The sequence below is a fragment of the Coffea arabica genome, chromosome 8c (assembly GCF_036785885.1).
Source record: "Coffea arabica cultivar ET-39 chromosome 8c, Coffea Arabica ET-39 HiFi, whole genome shotgun sequence".
Taxonomy (NCBI): Eukaryota; Viridiplantae; Streptophyta; class Magnoliopsida; order Gentianales; family Rubiaceae; genus Coffea; species Coffea arabica.
This window is the reverse complement of record NC_092325.1, coordinates 27,485,901-27,509,899: the sequence shown is the minus strand read 5'-3', so window position 1 is coordinate 27,509,899 and position 23,999 is coordinate 27,485,901. Positions and strand designations below refer to the sequence as shown.

The 23,999-nt window shown below is 42.8% G+C and overlaps 1 protein-coding gene across 1 annotated transcript; it reads right to left on the bottom strand.

Moving 5' to 3' along the window:
- Positions 1–7,702: 7,702 nt before the first annotated feature.
- On the bottom strand, positions 7,703–9,492 carry LOC140013447 (uncharacterized). Its single transcript, XM_072062729.1, has 3 exons — positions 9,340–9,492; positions 9,046–9,297; positions 7,703–8,914 (listed from the first exon to the last, which is right to left on the bottom strand). Exons 1-3 carry the CDS (start codon positions 9,490–9,492, stop codon positions 7,703–7,705), a joined length of 1,617 nt encoding a protein of 538 aa, XP_071918830.1.
- Between the last annotated feature and the right edge of the window lie 14,507 nt (positions 9,493–23,999).

Sequence of the window (23,999 nt, the reverse complement as noted above, 5' to 3'; positions counted from 1 at the left end):
GGTCTTTTTCTGTCCCTCTGGCCTTCGAGCCAAGGGCTGGCGGGCCTAGCAACCGAGTCTGCCGACTTCCTTCCGGTTTCGTAGCCATCTATAGGGAGCAACTGGTCGCAGGGCTCCGTCTTCCCATTCCTTCAGCCCTGGCAGAGATCCTGAGCTACTGGGGGCTTAGGATCACTCAAGTCCACCCCAACTCGATCAGGATCATTATCATATTCCTGATCTACTGTCAGATCTACTCCATCCCTTACTTCCTTTCTCTCTTCCGAGCTTCCTACACCCTCAAGCTCTCCCTTCCTGGGTGGTACTACTTCTCCCACCGAACTGCTAGCAAAGATCGGGGTGGGAAGGGCACCCAGGACCTGCTCTTCGGGGTCCCCTCTTCCATAAAGAACCGGAAAGGGGACTTCTTCTTTATTAGATCCACCAGCTTTCCCCTTAACGTGTGGAAGGTCGAGGAAGTCGACTCCGACCCCTACCCGGAGGACCTGGACTCCGAAGCTCTCGGCCAACTGGTGAGCTCCAGGGTAAAGCTATATGCCGCCAGGTTCTCCATCGAGCAGATTTCTGCGGTCGGGCTGATGGGGACGTTGTCCGGGTCCCTTGGAGAGGTGGTGCCCTCCCCTACCGACCACGACAACTGTAATGCCGACTCTGTGCCACTGTTGTCTGTTGCCTTCCCTTTCCTCTTATTCTGACTGACCTGGTGGTATGTGTTGTAGTGAGGAAGCTTTCCAAGCTATTGGGCGAGCCCTCCGAGCCAATCTCCCCGACTCCGCAGCAGGAGGCTGCCGAGAAGGCCTCCCCAACTCCTGGGGACAGTTCGAGCCCCCAAAAGGAGGCATCTCACTCTTCTTCCCCCTCCAAGCAGGTCGCCAGCAAGAAGACAGCGGCTGGACAGAAGAGGGGCCGAGGGGACGAAACCCCTCAGCCCGAGAAGAGGCTTGCGCCCACCCCAGCACAGCCCCCTCTCCTGCTGACGTCGGGGGGCGCCCCTCATGCAGGTCATGTCCACTTGGGGGTCGGCTCTGTCGCGCCCCATTTTTTGAATAAATAAATAAATGGTTTGAAAAATGTATTTTTGTGATTGAAAAATGAATTTTGATTTAAAAGAAAAGTGGGTCTAAATGGGGGTTTGAGAATGCGACGATTTGACCCAAAATTATAGTTTAAAAAGGGTTTTTTGAAAAATACGGAGTCGCCACTTGGTAATGAGTTAAGGTGTATCAAGTCACCTAAAAAATGTATTTTAAAATAAAAATAGGAAAAATTAGTGAGAAACCCTTTTTAAACGACTTCTAGTCTACGTAAACCAAAGAAAAAGGTTCGGGAGTCACATTTGACAAAGGGGAAGGCAAGGATAAAATCCAAGGCACCCCTTTGACCTAGCCAAGGCTAGTTGCATGATTTAATCAAATATTTTCTTGTTTTAACCAAAGAATTTATTACATTTGGATGTACTACATGAATGCAAACCCTAGATTCTAGGATGTCTCTTGTAAGGTTCTTGGTCCCAACCACATGAGTTGTGGCGGCCAATGAAAGAAAACCTTATAGAGGTCGATTAATGCAAATGATGATTCAAGTGCAAGTGTGCAAGTGTATAAAAAGGTGCATGTGTGCAATTGTATGGAAAAATCCAAGTGTTTGTGTGCAAGTGTATGAAATATAGTGATAAGTGTATATAGATGTAATTAAGCGCAATTTTGTGAAGTAGAAACCAAAATGAACAATTAAGGAAAGGAAAAGTGATGAAGAAATGTGAATTAAAAAAAGTAAGTAAGTGAAAAATGAGAATGAATGAACCTAAAGGAATGCATCAGGTCGGGTATGGGAATGACTCCTAACTTTTCCGACTTCGATTTTCCCTTTGATTAGAAGGCAAAACTAGCGTGCTAAGGCTATCGAGTAGCCACACTCGCTCGTTTCCCTTATCGGAGGGGACACTCAAGCAAATGTACTCTAACTAGCATGAAATGCAAGACCTAAAATGAAGGGGAAAGGTTTAGAGGAGCATGCCAAATGATAAAACTAAGGAAAATTACATGATATGTAGTGAACATGCAAATAATGCACTAATGAAAAGGAAATGGACCTATTGGGTCTAGCGTTGGACTAGCCCTCTATGAGTTCCTACTAGCGTTGGACTAGTGGAACGGAACAATGAACCACAGCTAGCGTTGGACTAGTGTGGTGGCGTACAAGGGCCACAACTAGCGTTGGACTAGCGTGGTGACGTGCATTCATCCATCACATTCATTCAAGGCTATGGAAAGCGAGTAGGCATATCAAAATTCATAAACACGTAGCACGTAACACTTAGCATGCTCGACTAGATGCAAGGCCCTAATAAAGCAAGTAACACTTAGCACATGGGCATGCAACCAAGCTAATAAACCTATTACATTCACTAACTAAAACAAAAGGGGGAAGAGGGAGAATGGACCAAATTGCTCGCCAAAGCCCTATCTATTACAAGCCAAGAGGTGTACACATACCCCATTAAAAGAATAACTTAAATGAAAACAAAAGTAAATGACATAAGTAAAAGGAATTAAGGAAAGGCTAGGAAAGCAAAGTAGACATGCAATTTCACTTAGCACATTGGATCACATAGGAGAGAAACAAAAGGGATAAAAGAAATTATACCTCCCTTGGAATGATGTCCAAATGAAAGAAAAAATGGCTTCAAAACAATAAGAAAGTCAATGTACCTCTTTAATTGAGAAAAAACTAAAAGAAAAGTGCAAGTACACAGCTCACATGATCCTAAAGCCACTAAAATCATGAATTAATTGCAATGAAAACAAGAAATAGTAGTTAATTGAAGCAAAGCAAGCAATGAAGTTTCGAAATTAAAACTACCAAGGACTAAAGTGCGAACATTAACCAAGCACTCGAACTTAATCAAACACTTTTAGGAACTTCAAGGGTCCAAAGGTAAAGAAAAGGGCAAGTAATGGCTAAAATACAACTACTTCATGACTCGATTGCAAGAATTTAGAACATCATTGGGCCTTCGTAGCATTGCTTCGAAATCAAAAGGACCAAATTGATTAGTTTTTTCAATTATTTGGGCCATAGTGAGTCAAGGGAGGACTTGGGAGGTAAGAATGCAATTTTAAAAGTTTTTTCATGCAACATACGTGAAAGTTTAAGCTTCTGCAATTTTATTTTAGACAAAGCTTCTGCAATCAGCACTTCATCAAAATCAGCTTCCAAACACAATTAAATCCAAGCAAACAACCACACAATCCCTTCACTTTGCATCATGAAACTCGTATATGCAAATCTGAAACAACTCAAATAACTTCATGCCCAAGCTTTCAAAACATTTCTGCAACAAACATTTCTGCTGTAAGCTTTTCATAACGAATGCAATCTTCATTTCATTCAAACACCCCAAAACTGGAATCAAAGCAACAAGATAACAAGGCTTTCTTCCCACTTTTATCATAGAACCTTGATATTTATACTTCCAGAAAATTTAGCAAAAACCAACGCACACAAGTTGTCCGCGTGCATTGCCGCAACAAGCTGAGAGCTTGCAAGTTTATTGCAGCAGATTTCATACACGAAATTCAACTCCAGGAAGTCTAAACGCAAGCAAGAAAAACATTGAACGTTTTAATGGCCATCAAGCCGAGAGTTCAAGCAAAAAAGAAGTTTCTTGTAATCAACAACACATTCGGTAAGATTGCTGCAATCTTTATGGGCTTCATTATCCAAATCACAAATCATGCAACCAATTTCTAAATTAACAAAAATCAGGATACCCATGCCTTTTACTGCTAAAAAATATCATCAACATTGCAACAAGGAACAAAAACTCGCTTCAAACATGCCCAAAGATTCATGGTTACCTGAGAGGAGTGGGATAAACGTGTAACACTCCAGGAGGTCACGTTTCAGCCGTAGCCAGCAGGCTTTGGGGCGGAGTGTGGTGTTGGAATCGACAGCAGTAGAAGGAAAGCAGCAACAGCAACAACAGCGCCACTACCACAGCCAGCGTCGACAATAAGACCCTCGACGTTCACCTTCTCACGGAGCTTGGCCACGAAACCAGGCGGTTGAGTTCCACAGCCACCCAAGTAGCGATCTCCTCTGAAACCGCAGCTGTTCTGCGTTTTCCTTTTCTTTCCTCAGACTTCCAGCCGTCCCCCTCTCAAGCTTTTTGATCTCTTTCTTCCCTCTCCGTTTTTTCTCCCTTCTTGCCCGTTCAACTAGATTCTCAGCCTCTCTCCCCTTCTCTCTCAAAGCTGACCTTTTTCTTCACTGCTCAACCCCAGCCGTTGTTACCTCCTTCTCTCGCCCTTTTCTTTTTCGTTCCTGCTCCCTTGCGGCTTCCTTTTTTTCCGTCCAAAACCTAGCTACTTCCCCTAGATTCATCCCCCCTCCAGGTGTCCTAGACACCTGGCCATTCGTAGCTCAATTTTTTCCCCCAAGGACCTCCTGCAATCTTATTTGCAAGCTGCGTTTCCGCAGCTTGCTGTCGCCGGTTTGCTTCATCTTTTTTTTTTTGATTAAAACAAGATTGATAAAAATAAATAATAGTAATAACAAATTACCAGAATTGACAAAAAAAAACAGGTAATACTAATAATAATAACGATAATAATAATGAAAACAATTTAAAAAAACTAAACAACCAAAAACACCAAAGTGGCCATTTTTCAATTTTTCCTACATATTTCTTCTTTTTTTTTCTCTTTTTTTTCCATTTTCAAGAAAACATTGAATTTAAATAAAAACAACTAAAGTTTATTTTTGAATGTTTTCCTTTTTTCCTTTTTGAGAAATTCTATGCTAAAAACTTAAAAATAAAATAAAACTAAAAAACTAAAAACTAAAAAGGGAATTAACACGACAAATAAAAAACTAAAATAAAAGATAAAAAGTAAATGAAATTATACCAAAAATTTGGCGTCTACAGGCTCCGCGAAGGAGCAAGCTGCAGATGCCGCCCCAGTCTGTGGCACTTCCGCCACGTTGCCCCCCTGAAGGCGGGCCAGGCCCCCTCCATGCACGACCACCGCCGCTTCTGTCCATTCTGGGGGCTATCCATCAACGATCGAGCCCAGTTCCCCAAGGTGGCTCGCGAGTTGGTCACGGGTTCGGTCCTCCCGCGTGACAGGAGGTGGATGGAGCTGGTGAGCCCGTCTGAGCTCCAGGACGTGTACTTCACTGCCCAGGCTCAAGTAAGTCCCTATCCCTTAGGCCAGTTGTGCCTCCGTTCTTCGGCTAAATCGCGTAGCGTGTTAACTCCCTTTTTCTCTCCTCAGGCCAATGCTGCTGGAGCTGCTCTGGCGACCCGCTTCACAGAGCTATCTCTCGACTTGGAGAAATTGCAGAAAAAGAATCGGGAGACAGAGTAAAGACTTGCCCAGGCCCTTAAGGAGGCGGACTCCCTTAAGGTCAAGTTGGGTAAGGCCGAAAAGGAGCTGGAAACAGCTCAGGTCCAGCTCGCCTCTACCAGGTCAGAGCTGGACCAGGAGAGGACGGGCGTGGCGAAGCTGAGGGAAGACCACGCCATTGAGCTCTCCGGCACCGTCAGCCGGGAACGCAAGAAGGCTGTTCAGGAGTTCATCTCATCCGAACAGTTTGCCGAGGACGTCGCTCTGCTCAACCAACCCATCCTTCAGGTCGGCTTTACGCGAGCCCTGGATCAGGTGAAGGGTCTCAACTTGCCTGGCTTCGACTTGGCTGCGTTCAAGGATTATGACCATGCCGCCGAGGAGAAGCTAGACTGGTTCTTCGACGGGTACTGCAAGAGGCATGCCCTGAAGGACATGGTGGGCTGGAGCGACGTGGGAGCCGAGCTGGCGGAGGTTCCCCTGGAGGAGGACGAGGCCCCCGGCAGGGCTTCCGGGAAGGAGCCGGTGGCTTAGGGGTGTTCAGGGGGGCCGAGCTGTACATAGCCAGGTTTTCATATCTGAAGAGGCACTGAGCTCTCCATCTGGAGTAGAGAGAAAGCATATCTTCCCCAGTGTGAAAGGTGCGGATATCTAGCATCACCAACTCTCCCAGTATATGAAACCTGCTGCCGTGTTTTCCTCATGACAGCAGTCACCTGCAAGAGGTTTGTCCGCCTAAGGGTAGCGACCACTCCAAAAACCCTTTCCATTTTCCTTTTATAGCTAGGTAAGCTTTGTAATAGATAGGTTATATATACGTAATTCGAATGAAATCATCTAATCTCGATTTGCAATTCTTCCCTGTGCCAACTTTAATAATCAAGGTCATATGCCGACCTCCCGGGTCGAGCACCAAATAGATCCATTAAGGCGGCATGCCGGCCTCTTGGACCGAGCATCTATCACATTTTAATCTAACAACTAAATTGTCAAGGATAATCAGACTGGGGAATCAACAAACTTCATCAAACTAATTCCCGCCGTGCCGACCTCCTGGGCCGAGCATCAAACTTTGAAGGCATTCATCAAAACTAATTCCCGTCGTTCAAACTAATTCCCGCCGTGCCGACCTCCTGGACCGAACACCAAACTTTAAGGCAGCCATACAGACCTCCTGGGTCGAGGTTCAAGATTTTAAAGATAGTCCTGCCGACCTCCTGGGTCGAGCATTAATCTTTAAAGGCATTCCATGCCGTTACCATCCATCCCCAGCCCCCTACTAGGACATTTAGCATTGTCTGAGTGTGCTAGTACAGGATTTAAACTTAAAAGGTAAACAGTAATGAAAGCTTAGAGGCGAATGTTTATTTAATGATGAACTTGTATGTGGATTCCGAAGAGTAGACAGTAAGATACCCTAACCCAATCTAACCTACGAACAACCGCAAGTTCGAGAAGTGCCAAGTACGGAGTACTTCCGCTCCATCTAGTTTCGCAAGCCTGCAGTACCCAGCTCGGCTCACCTCCAGGACCTTGTACGGTCCCTCCCAATTCGGGTCGAGCTTGTTAGAACTATGAGCTCGGCTGACGGAGTTCCTTCTTAAGACGAGGTCTCCTGGCCGGTATTGCGTGTTTCTCACTTTTGCGTTATGATAGCGGGCAAGCTGGCTTTTGTACTTCGCCATCCGTATCGCCATTTCCTCGCGCTTGGCCTCCAACATGTCCAAGTTACGCCTCAACTCTTCTTCGTTGGCTGACGCAACGAAGTTCTGTGTCCGAGGCGAAGGGAGGCCGATCTCCGCGGGCACCACCGCTTCTGCCCCATAAGTCAGGAAAAACGGGGTCTCCTGGGTGGCAGCCCTCGGAGTGGTGCGGTAAACCCAGAGGACACTAGGGAGTTCATCTAGCCAGTTAGACTGGGTTAATTCCAACCTAGTTTTCAACCCTTGGAGAATGATTCGGTTAACATTCTCTACCTGACCATTTGCCTGGGGATGACCGACCGACATGAAGTGTTGGCTGATCCCGAGTTCGGTGCACCAGCTCCGGAAGGGGTTCTCGGCGAACTGCCGCCCATTGTCAGATATCAAGGCATATGGAATCCCGAAGCGGCAGAATATATTCTTGCAAAAGAATTTCTGAACTGCCTTTCCAGAAATAGTGGCCAGGGGCTCGGTCTCCATCCACTTTGTGAAATAGTCGATGGCCACCACGAGGTGCTAATACCTTCCGGGAACTCGGGGAAAGGGGACCAAAAGGTCTATTCCCCACTAGGCAAATGGCCAAGAACTGTGGATAGGGACCATCTCCCGAGTAGGTTGGTGATGCAGCGGGGCGTGCACCTGGCAAACTCAGTATTTCTGAACTAGAGCCGCGGCATCTCGAAACACTGAGGGCCAATAGTAGCCTAAGAGCAGGCACTTTTTGGCCAACACCCGAGATCCCACATGTGCCGCACATAAGCCTTCGTGAACTTCATGGAGGATGTAATCGCCCTCCTCAGGAGTCACGCACTTTAGCCAGGTAGACAGATATGACCTCCTGTAGAGGGTCCCCCCAGCGTAGGTGTATTTAGCAACTCTGAACTGGAGTCGGCGAGCTTCTGTTTTGTTCATGGGGAGGTCACCCAAGTTGAGGAAATCCACCAGCGGGGTCATCCAAGAGGTCGGGCTGTCTATAGCCAAGACCTGGAGCTGGTCAATGCTTTTCTGCTTGATCACCTCCAACAGGACTTCCTGGCTCAAGTGGGCAAACGAGGAGGACGCCAATTTCGACAGGGCGTCCGTCCGCTTGTTCTGTGATTTCGGCACCCGCTCGATCTCAAAAATGTCAAAGAGGGCCCTCGCTTCCCGTACCTTAGCCAAATATTGCTTCATGACTTCTTTCTTGGCCTCGTACTCCCCGCGGACTTGGTGGACTATGAATTGCGAGTCGCTCCGGACTTTGATCTCGGTTATACCCATCTGGTGGGCTATCCGCAGTCCCGTCAATATGGCCTCGTATTCGACCTCATTGTTGGATGCCGGAAAGTTGAATCTGAGCGCGTAGGTCAGCTCTTCCCCGGTGGGCCAGGTGAGCAGCAGGCCGGCACCGCTCCCTTCCTTACTCGAGGCCCCGTCTACGAACAGCACCCACGGCTCTTCCGGCCGTACCTCCGTGGGCGGAGAGCTTGACTCTGCCATGGACAAACTTGCTCCCTCAGCAAGGAAGTCTGACAGGGTCTGAGCTTTGATAGCAGTGCGGGGCTGATAGCCAATATCGTGCTCGGCCAGTTCGACGGTCCACTTGATCATCCTGCCCGAAACCTCAGGTTTTGTGAGTATCTGACGTAAGGGCTGATCCGTCAAGACAACGATATTGTTGGCCTGGAAGTAAGGTCGGAGTTTCCGGACGACATGCACCAAGGCGAGGACTAATTTCTCTGCCGGTGTGTACCGCGTTTCCGGCCCTTGTAAAGCACGGCTGACGTAGTATATTGGCCTCTGAACCCCTTTGTCCTCCCGCACCAAAACAACGCTAACAGTCTCGTTGCAAGCAGATAAGTATAGGAACAGGGTTTTTCCCTACTCCGGGGCGGTCAGAGCAGGCAACTCAACCAGGTAGGCCTTTAGGTCGTGAAGGCTTTCTGGCATTCCTCAGTCCATTGAAAGTCCTTATGTGCTTTCAAGATTCGAAAAAAGGGTAGCCCCCTTACCGCGGATCGCGAGAGGAATCTGTTCAGGACGGCCATCCTTCCCGTGAGTCGCTGGACCTCTTTGACGCTCTTCGGAGGGGCCATGTCCATGATGGCCTGGAGCTTATCCGGGTTGGCCCGGATCCTCTCCCGGGAGACCAGGAAACCCAGGAACTTTTCCGACCTAACCCCGAAGGTACATTTCTTCGAATTCAGCCGCATCCGACTTTCCCATAGGATGTCCAAGATCTCCCTCAGGTCGGGGATGAGGCGCTAGTCAGTTCGACTTTTGACAATTATGTCATTCACGTAGACCTCCATGCTCCTGTCGATCTGATTCTGGAACAATTTGTTGACCAAGCGCTGGTAGGTATCTCCAGCATTCTTTAGCCCGAACGGCATGGTCCGGTAGCAGTAAGTTCCTTCCTCCGTGATGAAGGAGGTCTTTTCCCGATCTTCTTCAGCCATCTCTATTTAGTGGTACCCCTTGAAGGCATCCAGGAAATACAAAACGTCAAAACTCATAGTAGCGTCTACTAACCTGTCGATCCTTGGCAAGAAGAAGCAGTCCTTCGGACAGGCCTTATTGAGATCTGTGAAGTCCACGCACATCCTCCAGGACTGGTCCTCCTTCTTCACCAGGACCGGATTGGCTAGCCAGGTCGGGTAGTATACCTCCAGGATGATCTTGGGTTCCAACAGCTTGCCGACCTCTTTTTTGATCACCTCATTCCTTTTTGGGGCGAATCTTCTCTTCTTCTACTTCACCGGCTTGAAGCGGGGATCCACGTTGAGGTGGTGGACGGCCAGGTCAGTCGGAATCCCGAGCATGTCTTCAACTGTCCAAGCGAAGACCCGGGAATACTCTCTCAGCAGGACCTTCAAACTCTCCTTCTGCTCAGAGGATAGCCGCGCACCGATGCGGAGGACCTGGTTGGGCCGATCTTTCCTCAAGGGGAGCTCCTCGACCTCGTCTTGGGTTGCCAGCTGTCGAGCCTCCTCCCCCGGAATGTAGGGCTCCAAGCTGGTTGTCTGGGCGATCACCTTCTCCTGTTCCGAAGCATGGCCAGGTAGCAAACTCTGGCAATTTCTGGGTCTCCATGCGCCTCAGTTATCCCTCGAGGGGTGGAGAATTTGACGCTAAAGTGGAGCGAGGAAGGAATAGCTTGGAGGGCGTTCAGAGCGGACCTCCCCAGGAACACATTGTATGGGGATGGCTGCTTGACCACCACAAAGTTGACAGGGATGGTCCGACATTTGGGGCCCTGCCCTACCGTAACCATCAGGGTGATCATTCCTTCTGGGTTGATGGGTGGTCCGGTGAAGCCTACTAGGGGTGTCCAAACCGGGGTCAACTGTCCGTCCTCCAGGTTGAGCTCTTTGAACACCCGGTAAGACAGGATGTCCACCGCACTCCCTTGGTCAACGTAGACCTTCTTCACCCGATAGTTATTGGTGACGACGTCTATCACGATAGCCTCGTGATTCCCGGATGCCAGGGGAACCGCATCCCTTGACTCAAAGGTGATCTCCTCGTCTATGCGCAAGCGCTTCAGGGAATCATCCCTCTCGGGGGGAGGTCGCCTGTTCTTCCGAGCTGCGTGGCTGTCCCCCCCGTGGGGCCCCCAGCGATGGTGTTTATGACTCCTGCTAAATTCTGGGTGGCCTGATCGAGAGAGTGGCCCCGAAACACGTCGCGCCACCCAGGGCGATCGCGACGCTGGCCCTCGCCCCCGTCTCCCCGGTAGGCGGTCCTGGCTCTGGGGCCGGTCGACCTTGCCGCACGAATCGTCCCAAGAAGCCGCGCTGGATCAGGTCTTCTATCTCCTTCCGCAAGGCCCAACATCCCTCCGTGTCGTACCCGACGTCACGGTGAAAGGCACAGTACCGGTCCTGATTCCTTTTGTTCCGGGGAGTCCCCATCTTGGGCGACCGTTCCTCTAGGCCCTCTGCCTCCATAACGACCAGGATCTGGGCCCTAGACCGAATTAGGGGGTGTAGCCCTTCTCCGGTAGTGGGGGCGGAGCAGGGGCTTTCTCCTTCGAAAGTCGGTCAAAGACGTTCCTCTTGGCCGAGCCATCCTTGTTCTCGGAGGGGTTTCCCCGTCCTCTCCGATCTCCGAGCTCCCGATCCGACTCTCTCTTCAGGGAGGCCGCCTCCTCTGCGTTGGCGGCGGCGTGCGCCCTGGTCAAGAGTTCCTTCAAATTTTCAGGAGGCTTCTCGGCCAGATTGTAGAAGAGCTCCGCTGCCCTGAACCCATTCGTGAAGGCGGCCATGACCACCTTCTCATCTTTGTCCCTGATCTACAGGCTCTCCGTGTTGAAGCGGATCATGAAATTCCTCAGTGACTCGTCCGGATTCTCCCGGATCGCCATCAGGTGAGCCACGTTTTTCGAATAAGTTTTCGAAGAGACGAATTGGGCGACGAACTGCCTAGCCAGTTCGGGGAAATTTCGGATGGACTCCGGCGCCAGGCCCTGGAACCAGAGCCGAGCCTTTCCCTTCACAAACATGGGGAAGGTCTTGCAGCGGATTTATCAAGAAACAAAAGACGAATGCAGTCCAATCAGCACATAAAGCATATGTGTTCAAGAATTGTGGACAATCACAGAAAAATGGCAATAACCAATCCACAGAAACATGCTTGGGGTTGGGATTTCTAGTATTTGCACTTGAAGAAGAAAGGGAAAATGACTTACAGAGCTCTTGTTTAGTGAAATTCTGCAAACGATGACGGTGGGTTCCAGTGGTGGTGGCGGCTCCAGTTCTTGGGCAGGTGATTGACCGCTCGTTGGTCATGCTGGAGAACAAGGGTGGCTGCTGCCTGGTTACCGCACGGGAGTTTGGCGCCAGTGATGGGCGGCAGCATGAGATCGAGGAGTGACAGTGGGGGAGAAGGGTCGCGCGGGAATGAGAGGTGCGTCAGGCAGCTAGGTGGCGCACAAGGTGGAGGTGCCGTGGCAGAGCTTGGATTGCGGCGGTGGGTGTCTATTGGTGGTCGGAGCTGGGTAGCCGGTGATGGGTCGGTTATTCGGGTCGGCCATGGAAGAAGCTGAGGAGCGTGAGGAAGTGCAGGGGGTGGTGTAGGGTGGTGTTTATAGAGGTTGCCCGCGGTGGTGGCGATGAGCGGCGGTTGCCCTGTTTTTCCCCCAATTCCTTTCCCTCTCGACTCTCCCCCTTATTCTCTTCTTTTTTCTTGGTTTTCTTGCATCAAACGCTAGCCGCTATTTTTTCTTTTCCCTCTACTTTTTTTATCTAGCCCCGCCGTTCACTCTATCCTCTCCGACTCTTTCACGGAAGCTCTCTCTCTCCGCCGCTAGTCTTTCTTTTCTCTCTTTTAGTTTTATTTCCCCAGCCGCCCCTCTTTCTTTCATCAGCCGTCAAAACTCTCTCCCTCTAACTCAGCTGCCTCCCTTATCCACCCTAACTCTCTGTTTCCTTGCCCGATAGTTTTCTCTCTTTGTAAACCTAGTCCGCCGCCCCTTTTCCTCTTTCCCTCTGTTTTCGGTTCCCCCCTCTTTACGAAGCTCCATTTTTCCTTTTCTATCCTCTCCGTTGTTACCCTTCTCTCCCTAAACCCTCGGCCCTCCCCTCTTTTGTTATTTGTTTTTTTTTTAAATCTTGGCCTCCAAGTGTCTAACATCTAATCCCTTAGATGCTTAGTTGTCCAATATATAAAAGGGACACTTATCCTAACGCATGGCTCCCCACTTGTCATTTTTTATTTTTTATTTTTTTCTTCTTTTTTTTCCTTTTTCCTTTTTTTTCTTTTTTCTTTTTTTCTACTTCTAATAAAAATGAAAAATAACAAAAGTAACGAAAAATAACAACTTAAGTAAAATCGAATAAAATGAACAAAACTAGAAATAAAAGATAAAAACGACATGCTAAAATTTTGTGTTTGATTGATGATTTTCCTCCTTTTTTCATTCTTTTTGTTCTTTTTTTTTTCAATGAAATAAGCAAAAATTAAAACAAAAATCAACTATATATATAAAAAAGAAAAGTCAAAATTTTGGTATCTACAGTTTGCCCCTCTTTGTTTGAGTTTTGGAAAAATTTGAGATGAAAAAATAGACACCAAATATTTACTTGTGTCATTCGGCTGCAACTATCCGAACGACTGAGGACTGACCCCTTTATCCAAATTTTTTTTTTAAAAAAAAACGAGACTGAACTAGACGAGAAATTTAAAGCGGGACTAACTCGAACAAAAAATTTAAACTGGACTGACCTGAACAGAAAATTTAAAATCGGAAATGACTTGAACAGAAAATTTAAAATCGGGACTGACCCGAAATAGGAAATTTAAAATCGGGACTGACCCGAATAGGAAATTTAAAATCGAGACTAACCCGAAACAGGAAATTTAAAATCGGGACTGACTCGAATAGAAATTGAAAATCAGGACTAACCCGAAACAGGAAATTTAAAATCGGGACTGATCTGAACAGAAATTAAAAATCGGGACTAACCCGAAACAGGAATTTAAACGGAATGCACACTAGTGGGACTGACCCATGTTTAGCGGCAATAGAAAATAAAATGCACGCTAGTGGGACTGAACCATATTTAGCGGCGATGAAAATGAAATGCACGCTAGTGGGACTGACCCCTGTTTAGCGGCAATAAAAATGAAATGCTCAGTGGTGGGACTAACTTATGTTCAATGGCGGTAAAAATGAAATTGCTCACTAGTGGGACTGACTCACCGCTAGTGGTAGTGCAAATGAAATGCTCACTAGTGGGGACTGACCCACAGCTAGTGGCAATAGAAAATAAAATGCACGCTAGTAGGACTGTTCCATGTTTAGCGGCAATGAAAATGAAATGCTCACCGGTGGGACTAATCCATATTCAGTAGCGGTGAAAATGAAATTGCTCACTAGTAGGACTAACTCATGGCTAGTGGCAGTGCAAATGAAATGCTCACTAGTAGGACTGACCCACGACTAGTGGCAATGCTGATGAAAAATGCTTACTAGTGGGACCGACCCACGGCTAGTGGTAGTGCAAATAAAATGCCTTGACAATCGATCAGTTGGATTAAATCCGAGCCTGCCGTGATAAAACTTGATTTGATTTTTTATTTTGATTTTTGATTTTTTTTGATTGATTTTTTGATTGATTTTTTTAATTCTTTTTTTGATTTTTGAGAATCTTTCCAAAAATAATTTGCTCCAATATGATGAATTGGTCAGTGGAATTACACCCGAACCTGCCTTGGTTGCATTGGCGGCATAAAGTCCAAGCCCAACGGGATGTTGGCGGCACAAAATCCAGGCCCAGCGTGATCTTCATTTTTGTTCGGCGAGCTATTTTCACAACAATCCATTTTAAGGCTTTCAATTTCTGACATTCCATTGAAACAAACTTCTCTGTCTAGAATCAAGATTGTCAACTGTTCGTTGTTCCATTGTGCTTTCCCAAGGATGAACAGATCCAATTGCGCTTTTAGTAAATCAAAAGATTGTCATTTGCCCAAATCCCATGATTATGATCATACACTGTGCAAAACCTTTGGCATGAAATGTTAGCATTGGCCCTTTCAAATATCTCTGCTCCGGAGTCCAGTGTTGGCAAAAGCACTTAGTGCCCTTTCAGGTTTTCGCTAAGGTCGCCTCCACCCCCTTTGTTTTGTCTTGTGCTTCTTTCTTTCTTTTCTTCTTTTTTTTGATTTTTTCCTTGATTTTTCCAATTTTTTCATTTGGGAGAATCTTCTCAAAAATAATTTGCCCCAATTTTCACCAATTATTGTGCAGCTGATCATTTGATTTGCGTTACGGCATGGTTGCTCCTCCTTAAGGCCTTGATTCGTAAGATTCTGACTTACGCTTTTTCATCGATTTCAAGCCATGAATTCCTGCACAAGGGACTTACCAAAGTACAACATGCACTTAAATTAATGCAACTACTACTCATGGAAAGAGCAGCATAATTGATTCGAAAGTGTGTTACTTGACTCTTGGGTGAAAACTCAAATGTATTAAAAAATTTGCCCCAGTGTGGGCTTATTTTGCAAAATCTCACAAATAAAAATTTGCTCGAGTGTAGGCCTCTTTGGTTGCAAAAATTTGTTTGGATGACTCTCCATTTATTTGAACAAAGTAAGAAACCATGGTTCTTAATAGAAAATTTCATAAGGAATCTCTCGAAATAAAACTAAATTACAGAAGATTTCTTCCTCACCTTAGTATTAATGCTTAGAGTAATGGGTCACCACTTCTTGTTAGCACGTCTTTCAGGACCAATCAAGTGATTTTATTTCTGATTTTGAGGCGGTTAAGGAAAATGAGAAGTCAAGATTTGCCTTGTTCTTATGCTCAAATTATATGTAATCCATTCAACATCACATCTTACTGAAAACAAAGAGTTTGTCACCCTTATTCTTTAAGAAAACTTAGTCAGCATATAAGGTTTATAAACTTGTAACATATGAGTAGAAACGATAGCTAAACATGTGACAACAGGTTATAACCTTATGATCCCGAATGATTGAGGGATTCCTCACAAGCATAATCCTTATTTCGAGTTGTCATGAGGGATAAGTCAATGATGGACTTTATGAACTTGTAATGTGGCTTGAAAACGATAGTTAAAGAGATAAGATTTTAAGAACATTGCACTGAAGATCACATTTCTTCCAGAAATTGCCCCAATTTGGATTTAAAGTTCTTGACCTTTGTTTGACTTTTATAATCATTCAACAGGGACTTTCAACATCGAATCTTTTTGCATTTTTTTTCGGCCGCTTTTCCCTTCCTCTCTTCTTCTTTTTGTTCTTCTTTTTTTTTCTTTTTTTCTCAAAGGCGTCTTTGCGGGTTTTTACATGATGAGCACTGTCAACTTCACGGCTAGTCAATTCAGAAATACATCTAAAAATTTTCTTAGCATCAGTATATGAGCATCACCTGCCAATTAGAAAATTCCTTGACAGAGATATTGCAAAGAACAGAAGTCAGGACTTTCGACTTTTGTAATGGGGTCAGGTGGGGTGTTTAGAAAAGTTAAGGCTTGAAAGCGGATTTCAAAAGTGGTTTAAATGATTTGAAATCGCATTATTATATTAACCCTATTTTAGGGTTAAATCAAAATTTGCCCCAGTTTATTCTCAATTGAAGTTCTTTTCTTTTTCATTTTGTTCTTTTTTTTAAATTTTTCTTCTTTGGCCATTCCTTTGAAATTTTCAAAATTTGCCCTAGTTTATACTCAACTGAGCTTCTCTTTTCTTTTATTTCCTTTCTGTTGGCCTTGGGCTATTCCTTTGATCTTTTCAAAATTTGTCCCAATTTATGTTCAACCGAGATTCTCTTTTCTTCTTCTTTTCTTTCTTTTGCTTTTGTTGCTTTATCACTTTTCATCTCTTAAGACTTTTCTTCCCTTTTCAACTCAAACTTGCTCTCGTGTGGGGTTTGCGATCCTCAGAGGTTGCCAAACGAAGAATTTTATTCTGAAAGCTCAAAAGGGATAACTAGGGATAGAATGTTTGATTGGACAAGATGAATACTTGACTTTTTATTCCGTTCCTTACATTAAATCTAAAAGAAAACTTTCATTAATGCGAAATTTTTTGCATGTACCTGAAGTAATTAACTGAGGATGACTCCTATTCATCCATATCTGTGAAGCATAGGTGATATGCCAGACACTCTTCCTTCTTCTTTTCTCTTTCTCTCTTTCTTTTCTTCATTTTTTTTTCAAAATTGAGCCCAGGTAGAATCAAATTTCTCCATTTTACGATTCCCTCTTTTCTTTTAATTTTAGCATTTTTGCTTTTTCTCCTTTTAAAAAATTCTCCAATCTCCTTCCCCAATGTGGGGTGCGATCGTAAGTGCTTTTGAAAAGAATCACCATTTTAGCTCAAATGAGGATGCAAGGGATAAATAGTATTTAGGTTGTAGAAACGATGGCCAAAGCATCATTCTTACACTTCATGACAATCAAAATAACGAAATGTTCATTGAGAAACCACTCCCTTTTGATATTTGAAAATTCTCCAATGTAGAGTAGTGATCATTAAGACTCTTATTTGAAACGAAATTATTCTTTTAAAGGCTCAAATGGGAGAGCAAATGATAAAATCTGTATAGATAGAGAAACGAACGTTTGAAGTATCATTCCAAATTTTCAAAACAAATAAGAATAATGCACGTTTTTACTTTCACTTAGATGTGAATTGAATATAATTAGACGCAGTAGACATTTTTCAAGCAAAGATTGCCCCAATTTGTAATTTATCAATCAATGTGACTGATTTTATTTTGGAGTTAAGTGAAGGAGAAAAGGTATCTCATTGGGCGTTTTGAGCAACCGTTCATTTTTTTTTACTCCGAGCACTCTTATTGTATAGTTTGGATCACCAATTTAGTGTACGTAAAGATTTTATAAAGCATACACTTGTGAATTTTCAGGCTAGAGGCTGAAAAATCTCAATTTGATCTTATTTTCTTAAAATTCATCATGAAATCTCCAATAAGCAAAAATAAAGAATGAAATGTACATGAATATACACAAAACAATAATTGTCCAAAAACTTTATTGTTAAAAAAGTTTAAAACAAAATTTCTCGTTCAATTATAATACAAATGAGAAGAAAACAACTTCTAAAGAACTCCACATATATACCTCTCTTTTTTTTTTTTTTGGGAACAAGAATGTATTAACAAATCCAATAAGCAGAATTTTTCTTTTCTTTGAAAAACAATTATGAAGTCTCTTAGAGGCTTTAGTCTAGTGTTTCCAGATAGATCCTTCATGTTTTCATTGCAGGTTCTACTCAAGAATCAAGTAATTCTTTGCAAACTTTATCGGATCAAAATTGTTATCAGATATAGAAAAATATTTTCACCTTATTGAAATATTTTTATGAATGCAGGGGGAAGGGAAAAAATAAAAGAAAAATACCCAAAATTAGTAAGTAAAATTATAAAATCGATATGCATGTCCTGTGGGGGAGCCCTTTTATGCCAAGGGTAGACCTAACATGAAAATGCAATCCTCTGGAGTAGGCACTATACAATATCTGATGAATCCGACCAATTTATTGAGTGAAAATAATTTTAAAAAATTTGGCCAATTGGAGTGAGAAGAGACATTTGTTCTAAAAAATGAGGACGAAGTCCGAATGGATTGCCTGCTTTGATCAACACATAAAATGCTCTTTGCCCTAAAAATGAGGACAAAGTCCGGATGGATTGCTTGCTTTGATCGACGCATGATGTGCAAAAGAGGCTACTCTTGAAAGAATTGTAATGTTTCGACTAATTTATTCAGTGAACTTTAGACTTAAATCCTAAAAGGAAATAAGCGGGTCAAATGAATAGGATGAAATTGATGATTTATTCAAAATTGACCGAATTGCACTAAAAATAGGTAGACTGGTCAACTGAATTGAATGAAATTGATGATCTCTTCAAAATCGACTTCATTGTCCTAAAAATGGGTAAATTGGCCAAATGAATGAAATGGAGTTAATGATTTATTCAAAAATGATTAGGTTATCCTAAAATTGAATGAATTGACAAAATGGATTGGATGAAATTGATGGTTTATTCAAAAATCGATTGAATTATCTACCCATTGGTAGTTTTAAAAAATCATTGCAATGCATTAGTCTATGAGCCTCCTAAAATCAAGATTTGGCCTCTATATTTATCATCTCAACAATGAGGAATCATTTGTGAATTTCTTCAAATTAATGTCTTTTACGCAAGGAAATTTTTACCAATTTTGTTTAAAATGGCCAAAAGATGATTGTTAGATGTCCATATTCTAATGTACAAAAATTGCTTTGCCGTCTTCGAAAAGATCGAATCCTACCTTATCTTGTGCACTATCCCTTTGGATGGTACAAGAAATACAAATTTGCAAGCCTCATTGGATTGTATATCCGAGACACAGGGTGGTTTGTACCTAACACGGGATTCCCTAAATGGCATTCCCTTCTAAGGTGGATGCATGATGCCAGTTTATCAAAGCGACTAAATATGCAGTACACAAATGAAACGTGTCCTAAAAGAACCCCTTTTGTATGCCGGGGAGAGCCTAAAATGAAATGTATTTATGCTGCCAATGCGAAGCATTGAATTTAAACGTGTCACATCAAATAGGTAGGCTCCTAAAAATTACCATGCCAGGACTCTTATTTCCTAGGGCTTATGAATGCAATGGAGACAAAAACCAAGAAAGATTAGTTCAATCAGATAAATACACATAATACATTATAGCGAAGCAATACAAAGAGATAAAGCAATAAAAGGAATAGAGGGTTTGGATCCCTCCCCTCGTGAATAGTGTCCCTAGTAGGGTAAGGCAGACTCTACCCTAGGTAAATTATCATGGATGCATGAGGCTGGAGCTCACTAATGTATCTAGACTCGATAGGTTTTAGGTCTCCGACCCTTTAGACTTGGAAACTAAGGGTCGTCAATCCCAAGGTTCTTTATCGGTGGCTCGAGCGATTCCCCAGACACTGCTACGCACACATCATGTCACGGCTACATGTCATGAGGTAATCTATCGAAAATCCTCAACTTTCGACTAAAAGTTAAAGGCTATAAATCCAAAGCGTAAAATGGAAGATTGAGTAACCCCTCGGATCATGCTACGCACACATCGTGTCGCGATCACACGTCCAAATGGGTCGCCTAATCCTATTAGGGAAAAGTGGCGTGACAAGTCACTAAAAAAAAAATAAATGAGAGATAAAAATAAAGCGTATGCACGTATGCTAGTACGCCGTTTGGAGGGGAGGGATCGAGAATTGACGCGAGACTCTAATGAAATATGCCCCCACCAAAATGCAATGCAAGGCGCGGGATCACATAAATAAACAATCCATCCATCACATCCATCGTACGCAAAGGGATAAGGAAGTAAGTTGATACGCGCGAAATGCAAAAATTCTAAAAAAGAAAAAATGCAACCCTATAATCCAAACGCGATATATGAAAAGGTTAAAAGAAAAAAGATTGACTAAATCAAATTTGCTCGAACTCTCTAAATCCCCAGTAGAGTCGCCAGTTGTCCCGCCCCATTTTTAAAAAAAATAAAAATTAATGACGAGTTTAGAAAAATGGCTTTTGATTCAATTTTTGATTGTAAAATGAATTTTTGATTGAAAAAAGAAAAAGAAGAATATGGGTCTAAATGGGACTTGAAAATGCGACGATTTTGACCCACAATAATAGTTAAAAAAGGGTTTTTGAATAAAAAATCGGAGTCGCCACTTGGTATAGAATTAAGGTGTACCAAGTCACCTAAACATGAATTTTTAAAGAAAAAGTAGAAAACCCTTTTTAAACGACTCCGAGTCTACGAAAATCAGAAAAAAAGATTCGGGAGTCACATTTGAAAAAAGGGAAGGCAAGGATAAGAATCCAAGGCACCCTTTCAATCTAGCCAAGGCTAGTTGCGCGATTTAGTCAAAAAATTTCTTATTTTAACCTAAAGATTTATCACATTTGGATGTACTATATGAATGCAAACCCTAGATCTAAGAGGGTATCGGGGTCGAAATTTCTCTTCAAAACTCAATTGGTGCCAATCATATTAATTGTGATGCCCAATGTGGGCTCTTTGGAGAGATCACGAATAATGCAAAAATATGAGACTCTAGAAAAGAAAAGGAAAATCAAAATAATTGTATAAATATACGTGACCTAAAGGAATGCATCATATCGGGTGCGGGGGATTAATGTTCGTGACTCAATGTTCCCTTTAATTGAGGAAATACGAGCGTGTTAAGGTTAGAAAGACAAACTCGTCCATATCTCATACCCAAAGGGTTTTTCCTATCTAATCAAGCAAATGATATAACCTAATTCTAATGCTTAAATGAAATGCAAGACTAATGTCATGTTTCATACAAAGGGGTAAGTAATATACATATAAGGGAAAATATGGGGGAAGGGATATACGTATAAGGAGAGTGTCATGCAACATGGTACAAGAGGCCCTAGAAAGTAAAGATATGCATGAGATGAAGTGATTTTATCACACAATCATGATCTAACGCGCAGAATGATCTCTAAGGGTCTAGCATTGGACTAACCCAAATCTATGAGTTCCCACTAGTATTGGACTAGTGAAAAATCGGAACAAAGGGGCCACACCTAGCGTTGGACTAGTGTGGTGACGTCACACATTCATTACAATCAAATAAATCATGTAAAGCATAATAAAGCAAATAAACACATAAACCACATAAAACACATAACACGTAAGCATGATATCTAGATGTAAGACCCTAGGAAAGTGAACAACACATAACACATAGGCATGCAAAAACACACAAGGCAAATAGCACATAAGCCCTATCTATTACATCGGGGAGGCCTAAACAATCTAGAAGTGGGAAAAGCTTGGAGAAGTAAAACCTAACTATTAGAACTTTGGCATTCAAGTGCCTTTCAAATAATCAAAATTGAATTGAAATAAATATACAAAATTAAAGCCAATTAAGAAAAAATAAATAAATGATTGAAATGAATAATAAATAAAAATATTCAAGAGGCATGCAATTAAACACGTAAAGTCACATAAGGTAGGGGTGGCAATTCGGGTTCAAATCAGGTTGGCGGGTCGGGTCTGACCCGACCCGTCAGAAAATTTGTTGACCCGAACCCGACCCGCCAACCAGTAACGGGTCAGGTGTACTGACCCAAACCCGAAAATTTCAGGTTGACGGGTTGGCAGGTCGACCCGAAATGATTCGAAACTTAATTTTAATTTATTAATTTATCACTGTAATTTCTAATAAAATTAATTTCTCACAAAACTAATTACATAATCAAGTAATAAAAATTTAAATAAATAATTTCAAACCAAATCTAAAATAAATTAAACACCGTAAAAGTGTTTTATCCCAAACAAAATATAAAATAAATTAAAACAGTATAAAAGTAAAAACTAATATAATATATTATTTGTCCAAATATAATAATTTTAACTTCACACAAATTAAATAAATTCATTTAGGATTAAGTAATTAATGCCTTTGGAAAAAAGAATAACTTAGTTTAGTTAGATAAAATTATTTTAATGTTTATTAAATTATTTTTAATTCGTAAACGGGTCATATCGGGTCATATCAGGTCACCACGGGTTGACCCGAAATCGATCTGTTTTCCTTTCGGGTTCATCGGGTTCAACCCGATTCTGACCCGAATTCCCGAAATCTCAACTCAAACCCATTAATTTCGTATTAGGTTCGTGTCGTATTTTCAGGTCGTGTCGAAAATTGTCACCCCTAACATAAGGCACGTAGGGTCAAATAAAGTGATAAATGAGGGATAGGTGTACCTCCCTTGAGTTAGGTCCCTAATGAAGTGAAATCATTTATTTACCCTCCAAAATAAAAGAAAAGGTCAAGGCATCGCTTTAATTGACAAATAATCATGGAATTGAAAATAAACATGAAATTGAATCAATTAATTCATGTAAACAACCTACATTGAAGAAATTAAAACAAGCAGGGACTTATTTGCAAGAATCGACCAAGCCATAGGGATCAAATTATAATCATCTCAAAGATTTGGGGTCAAAAATTAAAGAGAAATAAAGTTTAGGGACTCATTTGCAATTGAAGTAAGGATCTTATTGAAAGAGATTGAAAGTTTGTAGGGCCATGGTAGCATTAGACAAAAATTAAGGGGTTGGAGTGTAATTTCTAAAAGATTTTCGTGTATGCACACGAAGAAGATTTCTGCATCTGATGCTTCCAGCAAACCAAATTCACACAACACTTTGAGCTAAATCCATCTAAGCATGGCTAAACACCTATTAACAAAGGTATTCCTTGGAAGCATTTCATGCAAGTTCTTATGGAAACCAAGAGGAAAACAAGTTTTTGCAACTATTTTCGTATGCTTCAGCAACCGGAATGAAACTTGCTACAATTTTCGTTTCCAAACTCATGTCCCAGACAACCATTCATCTAAACCTTCCCACTTTGATCTAAATAGCAAACCAAATAACCACCACAAAACTTAGAAACAAAATATGGTAAACCGAGAGAACTTCCAAGTAAAATGGTTCAGTAATTTTTTTTACAAACATCCACAACTTTTGAGAAACTTTCCACACTTATCCAACGAATGAATGCATTCCACACTTATCCAACGAATGAATGCACATGCACACTCAAACAAAGCTCACGGTTTCATCAATCAAAAAGACTCAATAGAAATCTCAAATCATTCAGCTAACATAATCTACGAAGAACAGAATTCGGCAATTTTCTGCTACAACTCTCTACTATTGCTGTGTTCATCAGATGCCATTTTTCATTCGAATATAGCTAATATCTCAACCGAACATCAAGTTCCGTTCTTACGCCAAAAGACAGAAATTTGATGTTTACACATGCAAATTTCAACCCCAGATATGCAACTTTTCCCCCAGAAGCTTTCTTCTTTTGGCTCAAGACTTTCGTTTGAGCATTTCATCAAACAACTAACAGGCGCAAAATTTCACCAATTCTTGGTTCAAATTGAAGTCATATCTAGCCCCAAAAATTTATCAACAAACAAAAGATGAATGCAGCCCAATCAGCACATAAAGCATATGTGTTCAAGAATTGTGGACAATCACAGAAAAATGGCAATAACCAATCTACAGAAACATGCTTGGTGTTGGAATTTCTAGTGTTTGCACTTGAAGAAGAAAGGGAAAATGACTTACAGAGCTCTTGTTTAGTGAAATTCTGCAAACAATGACGGTGGGTTCCAGTGGTGGTGGCGGCTCCGGTTCTTGGGCAGGTGATTGACCGCTTGTTGGTCACGCTGAAGAAGAAGGGTGGCTGCTGCCTGGTTACCGCACGGGAGTTTGGCGCCAATGATGGGCGGCAGCATGCGATCGAGGAGTGACAGTGGGGGAGAAGGGCCGCGCGGGAATGAGAAGTGCGTCAGGCAGCTAGGTGGCGCACAAGGTGGAGGTGCCGTTGCAGAGCTTGGATTGCGGCGGTGGTGTCTATT